Raw genomic sequence first — 20,014 nt, 5'->3', positions numbered from 1 at the left:
ATTAAGCGCCACAACAAACAGGAGAGGGGACTAAATGTGGCATTCAAAATCATCACGATAGAAGCCAAATGAGCGACGAAGCATATGGAAGACAGGAGCAATAATGGCGAGCGACGTTTGTAATTTCATTTTCGAGACGATAAACAACTGAAAAGGGCCAAAAAAGTGGATCAAAACGGTGTTTTCGAGGCCCGAAAATCGATCCGAATGGTCGCAACACATCATTAAAAAATCGGAAGTGCCAATCGTGTCCTTAATTCAATCAACAAGTACACACACACAAACGGACCGAATAGAATTATGCAGTGGCCGTGAGCATGCGCAGATGATTAGCCCTGCGTGTGTACATCCGCACCACTACGGCAATAAAATTATCAGGAAGAGCGAGAGAGGCCCGTCGCTCCTCTTTGACGTTGTACTGTTGTAGTAATAAGGTAATAATGGAGAGGGATTTTGGTTGTATAATCGATCAGGGCTAATAAAGCGATTAAATTGATTTAAACAGGAGAAAAATCACGATAAATTAAGGCTCAACAAGCCTTTCGTAATGCTTAATATAGTGGCGAGTGATGAGCTGTGATAGCATCTCTCCCGCTCTTCTCCAATTGATGCGAAGTTAAGTTTAAGATAAAGGGATGCTGCAAATGATAAAGAAGATGCAGATGCAATTACGTGGACTTTGCTAAACAAGTAGGGCGTAGCGTAGCCGGGGGGTCATTTTTATTTATCTGTAAGAAGAGCGAGCCTGATCGAAGGGGCGAAGTTGGAAGAATATGAGAGGGCAATCCCACTCAGTCACTGTCAGCAACGTCATTTGTCACCGAAGTCTGCTAGCTGTCTGCTTTGTCTCTATAAAGTCAACTTGGACAGAAAGAGGCGTCGCCATATTGTCTCCTCCTCAGTGTAAACATCTAAAAAGTTGATCGTTCGGGGGTCTAAATGACAAGAAGGAAGACATTTCGATAGGAAGGGACCTTAAAAAGACTACAATAAATGCGACTGTAGCTCACAAACAATGTGTTTTGTGTGCTAGAAATGATGCGGGTGCGATGCCGAGGAGACGGGATGCATTAAACGTCTGAACTGTTAAACATTTAAATAAGTCCGCGAGTTTTAACCTAGACGCTTCAAAAGGCCCCCTAATTCAAGCATTCCACTCAATTAATCCCGCGTAATAAAGGGATAAAGACGACAGCATCGTCGTCATTTCGAGAATCAGCATCCGGTATGACGCTACAACGAGATGAAAATAATAGATCTTAAGGCCCGGTAATCGTCGAGTGACGTCACGTCAAGAGGCCCACATTTATAGCATGGAAGCGAGACCTCATATTTATTAATTACGTAATTAGGAGGTGAGGAGAGGAGCCGAGATGACGGAGGTGGTGCCATTCGCTCCACCTCCTGAACCCGGCACCGCCTCGCAAGAAGTGCCGTAATGGACGTCTTCACCGCCTTATTGTCAAATGACCCACAATGCTTCGCGACACTAAAATGGCGCCCGATGTTTGTCTCAATCCTAAGCATCGTTGTTAACAATTTATGCTCCTCAGCATTCTATAAAATCAACTTAATGATACGTTTAATATGGTAAAAACTAAGGGTGGAGAAGGTCATCAAACGCTAAAAATCGATATTATTTCTATCATATCTTGTAACTAGAACGTACTACATGCTCTTTACTCTTCATATTCATGCAAAAATATATCTTTATATCATTAATATTACGTGGAAAATGCTGCTTAGAACGTGATAAGTTACAAGGAAGATGCTGGGTGTTGTGATTCATCATTCAAGAAAACTACCAACAAAGACAGTTTGCAACGTCGTTTATTGAATCAGAATGCCAAACAGACATATTTATTTACAGATTATATCTATGTATGTGTACATGTGATGTCACGAAAGTACATTCTGGAAGTGCAATTATTATTATTATTTTTTTTTCTGACCGCAACACAAAAAAGAAATTTTTTGGAGGCGTTTCGACAGATTCTCAACTATTTTTTAAACAAATAATCGCGTTCCAGATGTAAAATTATTCATTTTTTTGGAGGCGAAGATGCAGTCGTCGAGAGATATTCTGGCTCTGATAGTCCTATAGAGGCCTTCTGGAATCTCGAAAAGTCATTCAAGAGGATGTAGAGTCATCCAGAAGCGTTTCCGTAGAGAAAGTTCTTCATTATTCTGATTCTGGTGTCCTGTACACTCTCGGGAAGGTTTTCTAGAAGACGTGGATCGTCTCAGGTCTCTATAATCTCTTTCCGGAGATGCGGAGGATGTCGACCATTCGCAGCATCTTTACAGAGAAAGTTCTAATTGTGTTATTTCTGACGTTCCTACCAACGATTCAAGACTCCCAGAAAGATGCCGATTCCTATTTGCATCATCCGAGACGGAAGATGGTGATCATTCGCATCATTTCTACGAAGAAATTCCTGTACAAACGACTGCATCTTAAAGCACATAAACAACAGAAAAAATGGCGAATCATCTTGCAACGAAAGCCTTCTCCATTCTCCAATTAGCGAACCATAAATATTCACGAACGAACGTCGATTTTAATTAAAACTGAATCGAAGATGCAGGACGGGGGAAGGAAGAGGAAGTTCTGCGTGTGTAACGTGTTGTCCAGGGCACTTTCTTTCAAAACAACGGTCCAGTTACGGCTTCCGGTCATGCGTAATGGGGATAAGAACCGATGTGCGACGTCACGTGACCGGGGTGGTGTGGCATGGTGTGACTGGAAGCCGCCGCAATGTTGGAGTACAGGTTGGCACTGGGATTTGTCCAATACGAAGTGGGTGAGGGAAAGATGCTTCCCGTGGTGGAGGGGATGCCCGCGTGGGCCCCTACTGCAAAGTTCAATTTGGGGCTGTGGTGGTAGCTGGACATGAACAGGTCGGACTGGTACTTGTACGCCGTGGGATCGGCCGTTGCGGGTTGTGTGGCCTGTGCCAGTCCTTGGAAATCGAACTTGTAGGCGTACCTCTTACCGTGAACTTTAGTCATGATGTTCTTGTCGTAATAATACCTGAGGGCTCGGCTCAATTTGTCATAGTTCATGTTTGGCTTGCTCTTCCTTTCGCCCCATCTCCGGGCCACCTCGTCCGGATCCGTTAGCTTAAATTCTCCGTTTGTACCCTCCCACGTGATGCAGTTAGCGTTACTGCTGTCCGACAGTAGCTCCAACAGGAACTGCCATAACTGAATCTGGCCGCTGCCTGTAAAGAATTGTAGGAAAATCTCAGAAAAGAAAAAAAAGGATGGAGGAGCAGGAGGAGGACCTTCTGCATCCGGATTTTAATCTCTACGGACGGAGGAGGTCGAGTCGTCTATGTTATAAACGCCACTCACCTGAGCTGGCCAATCTGCTGCTAGTCGGACCGAACATCTGATACGGATCTAGAAAGAAAAACCTTTTAGTTACGCATCACTCCTTTATTTTAACACGGGAGACACCCTTAATTAAAGATAATTACGTCGAATTTTTGTCTATTATCTCGATAACTTAAAAAGGATAACCGAGAGCAGATAGATGGAGAAAGATGCGGATCTCCTTGATTTACGACTTTTTCGCCAGCAAGTTTGTCCATCTACCACCTTTAAAAATAGTCGGAACTTTTTATCTTATCTATAAATAAATCTTTTCGTTATCTAGATTAAAGTTAAGATAAACTCTATTTGGTTTGAAGTCCGGAGTCCATCCGGGTGTCGTTATATTGATCAAAACATTTCGGAAACCTGGAATTATCTTAGGTGAAAAGTTGGTTCCTGCAAGACGAAAATTGTCTACAATATTCTAGAGTTAAGATAATCGTATATATATTATAGATAACATCTCGGGGAAAATATCTAGATTATAGATAAGAGACAGCGTGGGAGTCGATGATGCGTAGGAGACGTTTCTAGGAGCGAGATCGAGTCGGAAAATGATCGGAATTGATACAAAGGGAGGAACAGAGAGCGGTAATCAAGATTAAACAGGAAGATACAGTGGAACGGAATAGGAGGAAGGGATAGAGTGGTCAAGAGATCAAAATTAAAGGTCGAAGGGATGCATAGTTAATGTGTAAGGGGAGAGAGAAGTCGGTGGAAAATGTTAAATAACTGAGATTAAATTGAGTCATCCTTGTTGAAACTTAAATAGAAAAATTCCCCGAATGTAATTAGAGAAATCTCTCGACATTTCTCTAGATAAATTTCGGGAATACGAAGGAAAATGAGTGGCAAAATCATTAAGTTTGATTGTATAAACTATGTAAATAGTTAAATTTTCGCGCAAAAGTATAAAAAGAATTTCTGTAATTATTACGATAAAACCCTCGAAAATATAAATAAAAATCTAAATTTATAAAAAAATATCCAAAAGAGAAATAAATAAAAGAAAAATTCTTAAGAAAAAGCCGAAAAAAATGTATGAAAAAGCAGGAAATTAGCCGAAATGCGCAAAAATTTGCTGAAAAGACAAAGAATAGCATAAAAAATTTCAGAAACCATCCAAAATTCAAACCAATGGCCGACAAATCGATACTAAAAACTGAAGAAAGATCGTTAGAAACAAAGGAAAGTTACAAAAAATAAACGAAAAAGGGACCCAAAGACTACAATCGAAAGAAGAGACTTTCAAGAAAAGAATAAGGCGGAGGCATAAAATTAATTTGAAGAAGTGGAGCATCACCGAGAGACGGAGAAAGGACGAGGAAGAGAAAGAGAAGAAGAAGAGGAAGGGGGAAAAAAGAAACCGAAAGTACGAAAACAAACTTAGAATTTCATAATTGAAGTTAGAAAAATGTTTAAATTCGAAGCTTGATTAAACAATCGACAGAGCAAACAGTAATTTGGTCGTTAGAAAAACAGTAGAAAAAAAAGAAAGTAAGGGACGTCATAAGTCGTGTCAACATAGGAGCAATATTAATAATCACCTGGTTGCATCAATATTTTGTTACTGTCTTGCCCGCAGCTCTTCTGCCTATTGTCATCCGGAACCCGTTGCTCCGTGCTCACAGGAAGAGGAAGCGAAGCAGGACGTGCAGAAGAAAGTTTTCTCCTTCCACCTTCGATGTTTAATCAGGGACGCTCGAGTACCAACATCCGTCACTAAAGGTGTTTTTTGGCAGCAAATGAAAAATGTGGGTAAACACAATGGCCCCTGCCATCTCTTCTAACTCCTGATTGACGGACTCCTATTGACCTTTCACAAGGTAAACAACCTACGTCTGATCTTTCTTTTTTTTTTCTCTCTCCTCTACTTTTCTGCTCCTAATTAAACCTTGGATGCTACGTTTTGACTTTTCCTCCTCTCTTTATCCGTTTTGGGATGTCCACAACGTAATAATTCGTATAGGAGAACGATGCTTCTAACATAGAGAAGTGAAAAGCATCTTGCTCTTCGTTATCCTTGGATTTTTGCGGTTATCGTAATGACGGAGTAGAAAGGTTGTTAAATATGCAAAATATATGCACGAAGTGAGTAGGGAGATGGACTTAAACGCATTAAAAATCCTTAAAAGTTTAGAGAAATGAAGAGCTAAACTAAGGAACTTAATTCTTCGCCTGTTTAAGCTTAAGTTATTAAGAATCTATAGGCTCTAGCAATTGTATAAACTATAAAAGACGTAAATTTTATAAATAATCAGCATTAAAAATGCTTAGAATTTGTAGATAAAGCACGAAATTATCCTAAAAGAAGCGATAACTCGATCAAGACCGCTCAAATTATAGGTGGATTCGCGATACAAAAATCTCAAGAAATATTATAAAAAGATTTCAAATAAAATAATAAAAACTCAAATTAATCTAAATTAATTTATAAATCCACAAAACAATAAAAAAAATATTAATTATACACGATCCGAGATGGTAAAAATCGTTATCATAAATGCAACGAAAAAAAAGAGAAGCATCTTTCAAAAAGAAAAGACGGAAAGGGAGAAGCCGCTAGCGCTTTAAACAATAATTAAACTTTCTTTAAAATCCCGAAGAAGGTGTCACCTGGTAAAAGGCGAAACAAGAATGGAGGGATTATAAATTAGTGTTCCATTGTGCGTGGCCGTGTCAATAAAAAGCTAAGGAGAGAGCGAGAGAGAGAGAGAGGAAGAGAGAGAGAGAGAGAGAGAGAAAGGAGACAACTGCTGCTCTACCAAATGCTTCGCTCGGCAAAACACAAGAGAACGAAGTAAAGTCTTACATCCGGGACTTCCGTTCCGAATCTGTAGCAAGACATTAACGTTTCCGACCGTCGCTTTCTGCATCGTTACGTTCGGCCGTTTGTCTGCAGGGGTTACTTTCTTCTGTCACTTAATACCACTTTTTTTCTTCTCCTATTCTGCACAATGGATGAGTATCTCGTCTCCTCTCCCTTCTCTCTTGCATCTCTCAGCATCCCTCTCCTCCTCCTCCTCATCCTTCTTCCCACTTTCCATTTCGTAATTACATTCTTAAAATTATTTAAAAAGTATTTACATTATTTAAATGACGTCTCTGCTCCTTTCATAAATTTTTCTTAACGTAAAAACTTTATTTTTTTTCTCCCTCTCCTTCTTTCCATTCTCTTCCTCTTACTATCCTTCTGCTCTTGCTGTTCTTTTCTGACTCCGACGGATTTTATTACTGTTTTGAAAGTGTCGAATTAGTTACCGAGTTTGTTTTCTTGTAAAGTTAAGAGCATTAGAAGAAATTACATTATTTAACTATTTCCTTCAAACCATTGATTAAAAAGATGAAATTAAACGGTGTATAATTTCATTTAATTATTAATTTAATTCGTGTCTAACGGTCGAAGCTTTGATTTTAATTAGTTGAAGAATTATTAAGAGTTATTGTAGAAGATCATCTTCGATTCTGTGCTCGTCTGGGAGCCTTTTTTTGCTTTTCTGGGAGCTTTAAAAATAACAAAAAGATTACATTTTGGTTTCATTAAAGGCTTTTTTATTACTTTAAATGCTTTCTCGAGCTCTACAAGATGTATATTTTCACATTTTAAAGCTTAGATTTAAGTGTATTTTACTACCTTTCTACAAGAAATGTTCGAATTTTAAACTATTTTAATCCTTAAAAACCGACTTTAATGCATAATTTTATTTATTTTACGAGTTATTTTCAAGAATATTTAAGTTATAAGCTGTTTAATCCATTAAAAAAAAGTAGTAAAACTTTAAACCCAGTTTACTTGAACGAGATTCAGTTTATAAACTTTCTAACGTATTGAATTAAATTAAAATTAAACATAATTTAAATTAAGAAAAAATATATTTAAAAAATGGAACAGTCGAGTTTGTTTATCTGTAATTACCTAAACTTTTCTGCACTAAGATGAATGATGCGGGATGATGAAACGATGAAACTCCTGTTTATTCAGGACTTTAGTGGAAATTTTTGGATATTAATTAAAGCAGACAAGGTCAAACACGTAGTAAAAGTCACGTGATCAGCCGTTATGAGGGTTGATACCGAATATCGCAAGAGGGAGTCAGCCATTTCCTGTTGATGTCGCTTGATCGGTAAATGATGTCCTTCATTGTTCTCTTTAATGATTATTGACTCGCTCGATAGAAAAAAGGAGAAGATTGTTGGCCAAAGAATGACTTTTGTCCAACTGCAAACGGCTTTCGTCCTTTTCCACTCCCTTACTGAAAATAATGGACCTATACAAGACAAAAATTCCAAACCCCTGTAAAAGTATTTTCTCCTACATACAAATGAGAGCTTAAAAGCCGACTTTACAGGAACCGAGAACGAAATTAGCTTAAAATACGTTAATTTATTAAGGTTTAATTAGTAATTTTACATGATTTTAAATGTTTTAAATCATTTTAAATTAATTTTGCTTCAGTTGATCTATAATTTTACTTCAAAAATCGACATAAAGTTGTAGATACAATGCTATCGATTTTAACATAGAATCAATATGATAAACATGTTTTTGACAGGTTTGAGACTAAAATTCAGTAAATTATGTTTATTTTTTAATATTAAACGATGTATTTTTTGTCATATTAACAGAATTATACCGGGACTAAGTGGAAAACAACGATAAACCATTAAAAAAATTAGTAGAAGTAACTTATAGAAACAGTTAATTTACAGTAATTTTTAAATAGTTTTATAGTTAATTTCCATCAAATATATAAAAAATTAGCTAAAAATAAACATAATTTGTGATTCTAGAGCAAATTAACTACAAGGAAAACACAAAAATATATAAATTTCTACACAAATCTCAAAGAAAGACCGAGAAGCAATCAGACACTTTGTAGCATTAAATACGGTTTTCTACACAAGAACAACGAATCTAAAAGGAGATTTGAATATAAAAAATACATAAAAATAGAGATAAATTATTATAAAGAAAGAAAGGGAAAAAAAAGATGATGATGAGGAAGTTCACGTTGCGTTAAAAGAAAACGAGAAAAATTTTCTAAAGCATTCCTATTCATTTACAATGATTTTTGATGCGGAAGAGGTGGATAAAATGAAGTTTAGTAATTACTCAGATTGTTAAGTGTCCTTTAATTAGTGTTAATGAGCGGATAGAAGAGAAAGGTCTGGAGTTTTTCGTGTTAAGAGTCGATTTTCGACTTGTTTTCATTGTTAACAAAACAAGAGAAAAGGAAGAGAGAAAGGGAGGATGAGGAGGAGGAAAAAATGTAAGATGTTGCTTTTTCAAGCGAAACGTTCTATTTGAATTTTATGACGCCAAACATTGTCTCATTTTTTTGTTATTCCTGCGAGTCTGGAAAGTGATCCACTCACTTTATCGAAGGGCAACATCAATCATGTGCAGAATGGCCATTTTATATCTGTTGATGACTTCCTAATGGAAGGCGAGTCATTTTAAACCTGTTTGACTTACACGACTAAAGTTTGGTTTGGCAAATGACCACCCCTCCCCCCAAAAAACCTCCAGTTCTAGATTTTTTTTATATAAATCATTACATTTTCTTGATTATTTTCTATAATTTCTCTTGTTTATGTAGCTATAAAACACGACTTTTTAAGGGTATTTATCCAGTTGGATGCTCTTGATATTCTGTGAAATTTAAACACGATCCTAGTATCTGAAGGATGTTCTGAAGGGAAATTGTAAGAAAAATTGCCTAAAATTTATATATTTAAATTAGGTAATTTTCATTTTAATTATTTATTTGGCCACAAAATATATTTTTGTGGTTATCCAGGTAGCTGTTCTTGGTGTTCAGTAAAGTTTAAACAAGATCCTGTAACATCTGTAAGATGTCTGGATGCATTTTAAAGAGAAAATATGTGTTAAAATTACTTAAAATTTTTTAAAATGGATTATTTTATCTAAGTAATGTATTTATATCTCGAAAAAATTGCGATTCTATAGTCGGAGTTCTTGATGTAAAGAAGGTTTAAAAATATATAAAGTTTTGTACATATTTTTTGTTAAATTTTCTGCTCAAAAGCAACATAAATACGATAAATTTTCGAGGAGTATTATAAAATGGCATCATAGTACGTCTGTTAGTCTGTTCGATCAATAAAAATGTTGATAGATTGCCGGGATCGAATCCAAATTTTACAAGTTATCCATAGAGTGGAATGCATCTTTGATAAATTTTAAAGCTTGAAATCTCTCTGAAAAGTCCGAAATTTCATGCTTAAATACGAAAATTCCATAAAAAATTCGCATCGTTCGAGTTTTAAATTGGGACAAATTACGGATGCGAAAGATAATTCTAATGTAATAATACATTTAATAAATAATACTTTAAAAATAATGAAATGAATAGAAAATTTTGTTTATTTTTTAATAAAAATTGAAATTTTCGAGAGGATTTCTTATATTTTTCTATAGAAAATACATTGATGTTAATTCTATCTTTAACTGTTCTAAAAGATAACCAAAAGCACGTCTATAAGTAGATGCACGACAGCATCTTAAATATAGAAAAAATACTCAAAAATATTTGAATTTATCTATTTACCTTGAAAATATGGTTTAATATATAATTTTATAGCAAGAAAAATTATTAAAGTTAAGAATTAAGGATATAAATTCATTCTAACAAGCATCACTCTATGCATAAAGATGCTGAGAAATCTCCTCTCTGATATATTTTCAAGTTTTGAGTGATAAAGAAAGAGCAGATTCCGCATCACTTCAGGAGCTTGTATAACTCCTTTATATATATATGAGGAGCTACTTTATATATAAAAAAAGTATATTTAGANTATACTAAGTTAGAGCTTACTAGAATACAGTTAGACTTAGAAAATCCAACGATAAGGCTTGTAATTCTTAGAATATTTTTAAAAATATATCTTATTTTTTATTTAAAAATAAAAATATTTAAGCTTTTATAAACAATTTATTAAGTAATATAAATTAAAATTATTATTTAAATCCCAAAAATTTAAACATTAATTGGATGTAAAGATGCTCTGATCTCCAGCTTCTGTTATGAATGAGTCCGTATTTGAGTGATTTTATTGCTTAAAATATAAAAATAATTTAATAATTTCGTTTAAAATTTAATGATATTTTGATAAATTACGTATTTTAATTCGAATTTAACTTAATTTTTATCACATTCTTGAATTTAAAAGAAGTAGATGATGATACAAGATGTTGGCACATCATCTAACGCGGAAAAGTCACTTCGACATCTTAGGCCTCCATATAAATTAATAAATTAAGTTGTCCTAATAAATATTTTCTTAATTTTAAACATAAACTAACGAAAATAACTTTTTAAATATTGTTTTTTTTCGGTTAAAGTAGTAAGATCCAATGTATATACTAGCTTCTAGCTTTCTGCCATGACATACAGTGATTTTTCTTAAGTTAAATGTGTTTAATTAGTATAATTTTAATTAAAATTAACTAAAAATGACCCTCGAAATTTAATTTATAACAATTTTACTTCGATAATCTTTTATTTAATTCGATAAAGTGCGGAGAAGATTCGGATGTGAATGGAAAGATGGAGACAATGATCAAATTCAACGTATTAAATTTTACTTAAAAACTTGAAAATTTAGTTTGAATAAAATATTGTAAGCTTAAGTTTTTATATTTAATTAACAAAATAAAGTTACTTTATTAAGTTTTACGTATGTAAGAAACGAAAAAAGGATGCGGAAGATGAGCATCTCTATGATATAGAAATTCTTTGTTTCTTAGAATATTATCTATCAAAGAAGGTTATAAGTTGGAAATTTCGAGCCTTTTCAAAGGCTCAAACATAAATTTTTACAGCCTCATATTACTGAATTATAAATAAAAGGCTCTTGAGAACTTTTACTAAATAGGAACGCATATTACGATTTATTTTTGAAGAATTAAGGTTTCAATCACAATCCAAGTTGTCTAACACTTAGAAAATATTAAAAAATTCTAATTTGTACACTCTAAAGAAGTCTAAATCTATAATTATGATGCAAAATGTATACAATTTACAAGATTAGAAGCACAAATTCGAGTTAGAAAACAAAAAAATGCATCGAAATTCTTCGTAAATTAATACGATTTAAAGAAAAAATCTATAGGATTTTCTATTTTAATTTTATAAAATATTCGAAAAATATCACAAAAAAACTCTAAATTTTGTAAAACTAATTAGTTTTTTCTAAAGATTTTTAAGAACGGAAAAGAGAAGAGGAAGATGCTAATCCAGCATGGAGAAGGTAGAAGAAGACGAGGAGTTATGATGTAAGAAACTGGAGAAGATGCGAACTTAAAGTAGGAATTAAAGGGATACTCCATCCAAAAAAACTTGGTAGATTTCTAAAGAGGAACGGATGTCCGGAGCTATTAGAAGAAGTCTTTCTTGCGTCACAATTTCCTGTCTAATCCGTGGAGGTGGAGGAGGAGAGAGAAGGATGCGGATGGAATCTAAATGTTAATCCCTGCAGTGTAGAGGTGGAGAACATGGTGTTCTTTTCTGCTAAGCCACTTCCACGCTTACTCAGTAAGTGAGACCAGGCCTTGAGTCAATAAGAACCAAGTTGCCATTCCAAGAACACGAACAAAACTGCTTTCCTTTACGACTGCTGAATCTTAATGATTCATCCTCTCAACGATTCTTCGAGTTCTAAGGATGATCTAAGGATTTACTGCAAGATAATACTACTTAAGATGCTTAGGACGAAGATTTGCAATTTTTTTATCATCGAAATTATCAAAATTTTGTCATGTTTGCGTGTTTAGAAACGTAGGATTCTCCAAGTATTTAGTTAATTTTAAGGCTTTTCGGAGAAATTAAGCGGAAAAGTGAAATTTTTATTTTTATAATTATAAATTTATCAAAATTTAATGATATTTTTTCGAATTTTTACGGGTTAAATATAAGTTTTCACCTCTCTAACTCGGATAAACGAGGAGTTTCCCTCATCTACAGCTAAACGAATTTAATCATTTTTCACTAATTTAAGAGGCAGATTTGCATGTTAAACCTAAGGTTGGATGCTGGAAAATTAAGTTTGCATGCTCAAAAAAAGGACGAAAATTTAGGATATTTTCCAATAAATATCGGGAAAACGGGGGAAAAATTAATATTTTTATCCTTTCTACAAAAATATAATCAAATTTTAACAATATTTTTCTCTTTCTTTGTAAGAAAGAGTCACGATTATCAGCTTCCAAAACCGATCGCTCCTCAGCATCTTCGAGTTTTAGAGAATTAGTTCTCGTAAATTTAAATATTTAGTGGCTTGTTAGTTAAAGAAATAGGATTTGTAAGCAGGTGAGATGCTCAAGAATGTGGAAAGAGGAGAGGTTTGATGAGAAATGTCGGAAGATGGAGAGCAAATGGAGTAAAACAAAGTTGTCGGAGGGAACAAAAACATCCATTCAAATGGCATTCTTTCCATTAAAGAGCAATATATTTCAGCTGTGACAAGTGTTTTGGCTTTTCGAACGGCAGAGCAAAGAGTTTTATGCAGCCATTTCCTGTTTCCAGCAGCGTCAACTGTCGCCGACTCTGGATAAAAGATTATGAATTACAAGAACTACTCCAATGCTCTTTGAGCTTTTCAACAACCAAAGCCGACGCAATACTCCTCCATTGGCAGCTACAAAACAATTTAAAGGCGTAAATCGTCCATTCTGACCCCAAAATCGTCTATAAAATACCCGATTTTTCATAGATTTTTTCTACTTTCTTCCAGAGAAGATGCGGAGTAATACGATATCATCCGGAAGAAAAATGTGCGAATTTTGGGAAATTCTTAGGGTAAAAAAACGAAATTTAGCGAAATTTCGTAAAATTTACGTAGGCCTACAAGAAAATATACAGAGAATTCGGTTTTAGACTACGCTGAGAGCGATTTTTACGCATCTTTAAAGTATTCGATATAAGAATGCTTTAAGGTGAAATTTTTGACTGTTTAATCCCTAATAAGTGTAGCAGGAACAATAAAAAATATAAATTTAATATAATTTAATAAAATTTTACTCTATGATGCTAATTTTCTGCATCTGGATATAGGGATGCTGCAGAGAAGCATTTATCCGCATCTTTAAAGCATCTAATGTTTTCCATGTGGAATTTTCTCGCTCTTTAATCCTCGATAGTGCAGTAGGAACAATAAAATATATAAATTTAATAAAATTTAACAATATTTATGCTTGAGAATGCCAATTTTCTATATCAGGATGTAGGGATGCTGCAGAGACGTATGGGGATAAGAGAGAGGAATATTTCAGTCAAACGTCACTTCCTTCTTATCAAAAATCACTCGTAAATTTCATCAGGTTCCTTCCCCACAAAGAAAAGTGAATTTGTTGCGTACAGAAGAAGCGGAAACTACATAAAAAACCAAGATGTACAGGTGTACGAAGCCTACAAGTAACAGTTTGGATGCACATTACCAAACTTTACGAGCGAGAAGGGTCGAAAGATAGGGAGAATTTTTTGCATATGGGATGCACCACAAAGAAATTTTCCACAATACCAAGAAAAAAATCATGTTTTCTATATTTAAAAACCTATTTAAAATGTTACGATATCTCCTAAACCCTATTTTCAGACCTTAAAAATTCCTTCTCCTCCTTCGTATTTTCGTCGAATTCTGTACGGAAAATGATGTTAAGAGGCAGGATTCTGGATGATCTGGTTATTTAAGAGGATTTAAATGTGTAGTGATTATATAGAGAGATGATGCGGATGATGTACGATGCGGTTTTCTTTGGAAAGAAGATTTAAGGATGAGGATTTTTTCCAAACTGCATCACACGTTTAACACATAAAAAGATGCTAAAATTTTACATTTTTGTAAAGAAAAATTGAACTTTTTGCTATTTTCTGTGGGTAAATTGAGATTTTATTACTTTTTTCTAGGAAAAATAAGATGTTTTTTAGGTATAATTTTGATTCTAAGTCGGACCAAATGATGGTTTCAGAGAAAATCAAGTAACTTATATATAAAATATATTTTCTTAAAGAAATTTAATATTATTTTTATTAAAAATACAAAAAACTTAAACGTAAAATCAAGAAATTTATTGAAAAAGAGGATTTTATATTAAAATATTGACATATTTTGTTTACTTAATATGGAATATTATAAAATAGCGCGGAAATTTAGAAAGAAATGAAATGATCAAGGAAATTTTAGTAAAATAGCATAAGTTACTGTATAGAGAAATGAAAAATTTTGCAAAAAATCTTGATTTTTTGGAACGAATAAAAAAATTTAGCAAAGACAAAGAAAAAGAATACGTCTTCACCCACGATTTTTCATAATAAAACTATACCAGGCGTTACACATTGATACAAAATTATCGAATAATTTTGGCAGGAGCCAGTTAAATTTACTAAAATTTTAATACTTAAGTTAAATAATTATAATATTTCATTAATTTTTCTTCGAAAAATAGGAAAAATTTAATTATTGATGCCTCGAAAGAAGGATAACCAAGAGCAAAATGAAGATCGATCCGAATTCATCCGCAATCTTAACCAGTACAAATTACGTATATAAATTATATAAAGAGGAGAATGCTGCACGAATGTTATAAACGAGGAGAAAATTAGTATAGAAGAGAGAAGGATGCAGAATGAAATTGTAAACTAGGATAGAAGATAAAGGGATGCAGCACAAGATTGTAAACTAGGATAGAATTTAGGAGGATGCTGCACAAAATCGTAAACGAGGAGAAAACTAGGATAGAAGAGAGGAGAATGCAACATCCAGAACACATAGAGAAACGTCAACTAATCCATAAATAAAATAATCAGATAATCGTGGCCATTCTAAAGGCGAACAATCTCCATTCACGGATGATGTTCCTCTAATTACAAGAGAGATGCTCAGGTTGTTAAGAAGGGACATTCATCAGAAGTTGTGACGCGACTTCTCCTCCACCATTGGTTAATTACTACAAAGGGGGGGTCATCGGTAATGGCTGCAGTCTGGTCAATAACCAAGCTTATCTTATCCTAGAGAAAACGTTCATTCATCGTGTTAACTGGACCAGACTCGTTGGCTATTGCTTTGATGATGATAGAGGTACTTTTAATGCTTAGTTAACGATTCTCTACACAAATTTCTGTTGCTTTACTTGACTTGTTGACTTGATTAAAGTCCTATCCATACAAAAGGCCGTGAAAGAGAAACGAGAGAAAGAGAGAGAGATGCTCCCTCCCGCATCCTGCAGCATCCCTCTCTCTCGCTCCATCATCTGTGCATCTGATGCATTAACGACTTTGAAGATGGTTTGTACATTTGTAAATGACCTAATTTGTTGAGAATTTTCCTCTTTATGAGTCCTGCCAAATAACCGAATTGAATTTCTCTCTCGATGAATTTTGGGGTGTAGAATTTCTCCAAAGTTTTAAGTCCCGTTTGTTTGTAAATCTGTTCGATTTGTCGAATGATTTATAAAGGAAAATGATCTAAAATCTTTTTAAGAATTGAAGAAATTTCAGATAAATATGAGGATATTTTTGATGGGAAGTATGAGAAAATATGCATAGAAATAAAGGAGAATTAATGGAAATTTGTTTAAAATATCGCGTTTCAGAGGAAAAAATTAAGAAAAATCGAAGAATTTCATATAAAAAATATAAAAATTTGAAAAATTTTAGCAATTTTACGTGAGAAAATAAAGAATTTTCCGATAATTCTTGATGATCTTTTATGTAGAGCATTATTTCTTAAAGAAAATTGCATTGAAAATCACGATGTTATTATATAAATCAAAAGAAATTATAATTTTATTATATAAATTTGCATAAAATTAAAAAAGAAAATCATAAACACCGCTTAAATTAACTAAAACCCTCCATTTAAAGCAAAAATACACCAAAAAAATAAAAAAAACTGTCAAGGACGAACAAATTAATGAATTTGAAGTGATCGAGAGCATCACCAACGATACGCAAAGACGTAGAATCCGTGACGAAACTCCTAATTAACTAAAATTTCGGTGGGCCAACGGTTAATATCGAGATTAGCGAAGCCAGAGGCCCAATTGATAACAAAAATCCATTGAGAGAAAAAGTCATTTAGAGAGGGAAAAGAGAGGAGGAGGAAGAGAAAAAAAATAATATATAATGATAACAGGTAGAGAGAGAGAGAGAGAGAAAGCGCGTGCAGGTTGGTCCCCACCGTAGATAGGGGGGAAGGGAGAGTATTTACACGAAGATCCCCCGATTTTCCCCCCAACTAATGACTACAACAATTATGGACTAAGTAGGATGGCGTGAGCGTCCAAAGGTGTACCTACGACTGCACTTTGCCTCTCCCAACACTAGCTTTTAGGCCAGGAAGTCACTTTATGAGTGTTTAGCACGTGCGATGCGGCCTACGGGAAAGTTACGTGACGTAACCTCCGAGGAAACATTGGTGTGATCTATGTTCTACCTTCCAAAAATGGCGTCGTGCCTTGGACGGGATGTTACTAAGTGTAATTTGTGGTCGTGTATATAAACACAGTTCAGTGTGACGTTTGGATGACTCAAAAAGCCGTTTCGTGTGCTGTCTGGATGCTTAAAATGCATAGAATAATGCCTTTAATAATCGAAATTCGAAAGATGATCCCGGTGATCTTTCGGATGCTGTAAAATAGAGAATTGTCTGCTTCTAATTAGCTCGTAATTAGAGAAGGATGCGATGTTCCTTCTTCATGTTTAAATGCTTTAAATTAAGGATTTTAATGCTGTTTCTCGTATTTATTTGAGTAAATATTCTTAAAAACGATGCTCTAAGTAAAAATTAGCAGTTACAGATACTGCTGTAAGTAAAAGAGTGCTGAAAATCAGAGGATAAGCAGTAGTTTAAATCGTTATATCTAAAGAATTTACTGCTAATTGTTTAGAAAAAAAAACGTTTAAAATTAAAGATTATTCTAGTTTAAACTATTAAAGCTATAGCGCAAGATACTGCTCTAAGTGATAATGTGATTAAAGATACTGTTAAGATGATGCTTCCAAGTAACAGAGAATGCTTAAAAATAAAGGATGATAGAATATTTCAAATAGTAATTTAAACAGTTAAATTAGAGATTGAAGTGTTATTTCATTATTTAAAATTAGAGAATAATGCAACTTTATAACCATTACTTTTGTGTTTAAAATTAGAGAATGGGTGTGCTATTTGAATACAAAATTAGTTATTGATACGTTACTCTAATTGGCCATCTGTATGCTTAAAACTAGATAAATATGGCTCCTAAAATGTGCAAATTTTATTATCCGATGTGTGATTTACGCAAGGATAGGCTCTAGGCCTTTAAAATTATGTTTAAATCCTAAATAATCCTATTTTTCTAAACCACTGTCGTAATGAAATCGGTTTTCCAGAGATGTAAGGGTGTCTGGAAGAGAAATATTTAATAAATGTTTAAATATTTCAATCTAATTTAAAGACAATGAAGTTTAGAAAGGGTCAAGACCAAAAAATTATAAATTTAGGTTGTAAAAAATATAGATCTTTTGTCATTTTCCTTGTGATATGAGCATATATAAGCTACAGGCTTTCGTTAATATATAAGAAAATAAACTATTTAAACTATTTTAAAACGAAAAAATGGCCCCGTTTGAAGGATTTAGGGAGCATAAATGACTTTAAATTTACTCAAAATTGATAGAAAGGATAAATTTATTTAAAGATATTCACGATTTTGTAATAAATTTAGATGTAGAAGATGTAAATTCCGAAGATGCTAATATAAAGATGCAGGAAATAGAGGATGATAGAAGCAATATTTAAATTAATTTAGTTCTGTTGTTTAAGAGAATTAATTTATTATAAAATTTATAAGTTAAATATTTAATTAAAAATTATTTACATTCAAAATATCAAATTTTTAACAAAAATTAAAAATAAATAAACTATGTGTTAAAGAGAAGGACGAAGAAATCATTGGCCAAAATTTGGTTAAAAGTCATACGAATTTTGGAAAAAATTCAAGATTAAGTACGATAATCTTTACTTAAATTAAAAAATTAAAGGATAATAAACTTATTTACAAAGTTTAAAATTAGAAATTAAGATAATTATGATAAAATTTCCATAAAGATATATATTTAAATCCCTCTCACAACCCTATCATTAGTTTAGAAAATCATCTTCATCTTCTTTCTCATAAGATGCGATCTAAAAATAATTGTTTCATAAAAAATTAGTAAAGAGGAACCGTATTTAGTAACGAAAGAAGAAAAGGAGAAATATTCATAAATATAACAAGCATAAAACAGAAAAATCATTGATAAAATACAAGAAAATGGACGATAAACACGAATCAAAATGAGATCGTTTATTAAATTTAGAGTTTAAAAAATGGAAATATTGTTTAAAAATACTAAATTATTTTAATAAACAAGAGAATTTATAGCATTTTTAAAGTGTAAAAATTAAAAATTATGTAGAGGAACTTTATAAATTTAATCAGAAAATCGAAAAGAACGAACAAGTATACATCGGAAGATAGTAAGACATTAGTAATATAGAATATAAAAAGTGGAAAAATAAAATTAAGAAGTTAGAAAAGTATATAATTTTCGTTAAATTATATAATTTACTGCTTCTATAAATTATAAAATAGGATAATTTGTTAGTCTCTTAAGGTGCTGACGAGATGTTAAACTGTGACAGGATGATGACGAGAAAAATTAGGAAAGATTTTCACTTTATAATTATTGATTGTTCCGCTTTAATAATTATTTTAAAATAGAAAATTGGTTGAAAATTTCGGATAAATTCTCTGGAGCAACACGCGTTTAAAAATCACAAAAAAAAGGAGAATAAAATTGTAAAATTACGACATAATTGAATCAAGCAGAAACAAAACAGTTTTGGTGAAATTCCGATGGAGAAACAATTTTTCCATCAATTATTCTGAAAGAACCAATCGACTTTCAAATCAAAATTTCCTCATAAAAAACAAACTATCATCGGAAAATATTCATTTTCCATTTGGAAGTGAGGGGGATGGATGCTGGACCGGGGGATGAAGTGAGAGAGAGAGAGAGAGAGAGAAAGAGCGGAGAGGGGGAAGCGAAGCAACTTCGAATATTTGGCGTAATGAGAGAGAGAGAGAGAGAGTCACAGATCGACCCTAACCTGGAGTAAAAAGGTAACAACGCAAAGTTGACTGGAAAATTAGATTTACAGAATCGGAAATGACTAGGCGAGCGGGTTTTGTACGGACGTTTTCGTGTTTTAAAAACCCGAACTAAGTCACGTGAGCCGATGGAGGTAACGTTAACGGGCCAATTTACCGTCGCAGGGTTGTATCAATATTAACGCGATCACCTAAATTGGTCGTTAATCCCCGATTTGATCCCTCATTCCACCGCATCTTTCATCGAAGATTGTACGGCCGTTTATCACGATTAACGTATAAAATCCTATTATACGAGGTATTTATATATCTAAAATTATGTTAAGTTTCCATTAGTAGCAAAATTAGAAGAGGAAAGTAATGAAAAACACGAAAAAAAATATAAAAAAGTCATTTAGCCCCTTTCCGTTTCTTTCCTGCATGGTACTTGTACTTGAGGCAAAGACATCTTTACAGGAGCGAGATGTTATTTTCTTTCAT

The 20,014-nt window shown here is 33.3% G+C and overlaps 1 protein-coding gene across 1 annotated transcript in view; it reads right to left on the bottom strand.

Moving 5' to 3' along the window:
• Positions 1-1,861: 1,861 nt before the first annotated feature.
• LOC111630462 (transcriptional regulator ERG-like) overlaps positions 1,862-20,014 on the bottom strand; it is a 56,217-nt gene continuing 38,064 nt past the window's right edge. The window contains exons 8-9 of the mRNA XM_023374561.1: positions 3,358-3,405; positions 1,862-3,224 (exon numbers count right to left, since the gene is read on the bottom strand). Coding sequence (XP_023230329.1) covers positions 2,677-3,224; positions 3,358-3,405 — 596 coding nt within the window. The 3' untranslated portion in view covers positions 1,862-2,676. The remainder of the gene's footprint in view (positions 3,225-3,357; positions 3,406-20,014) is intronic.

The sequence above is a fragment of the Centruroides sculpturatus genome, unplaced genomic scaffold (genome assembly GCF_000671375.1).
Source record: "Centruroides sculpturatus isolate CEXI.00-Female unplaced genomic scaffold, Cexi_2.0 scaffold659, whole genome shotgun sequence".
Lineage (NCBI taxonomy): Eukaryota > Metazoa > Arthropoda > Arachnida > Scorpiones > Buthidae > Centruroides > Centruroides sculpturatus.
The sequence above is the reverse complement of the archived record's forward strand: the minus strand, read 5'-3'. Positions and strand labels throughout refer to the sequence as shown.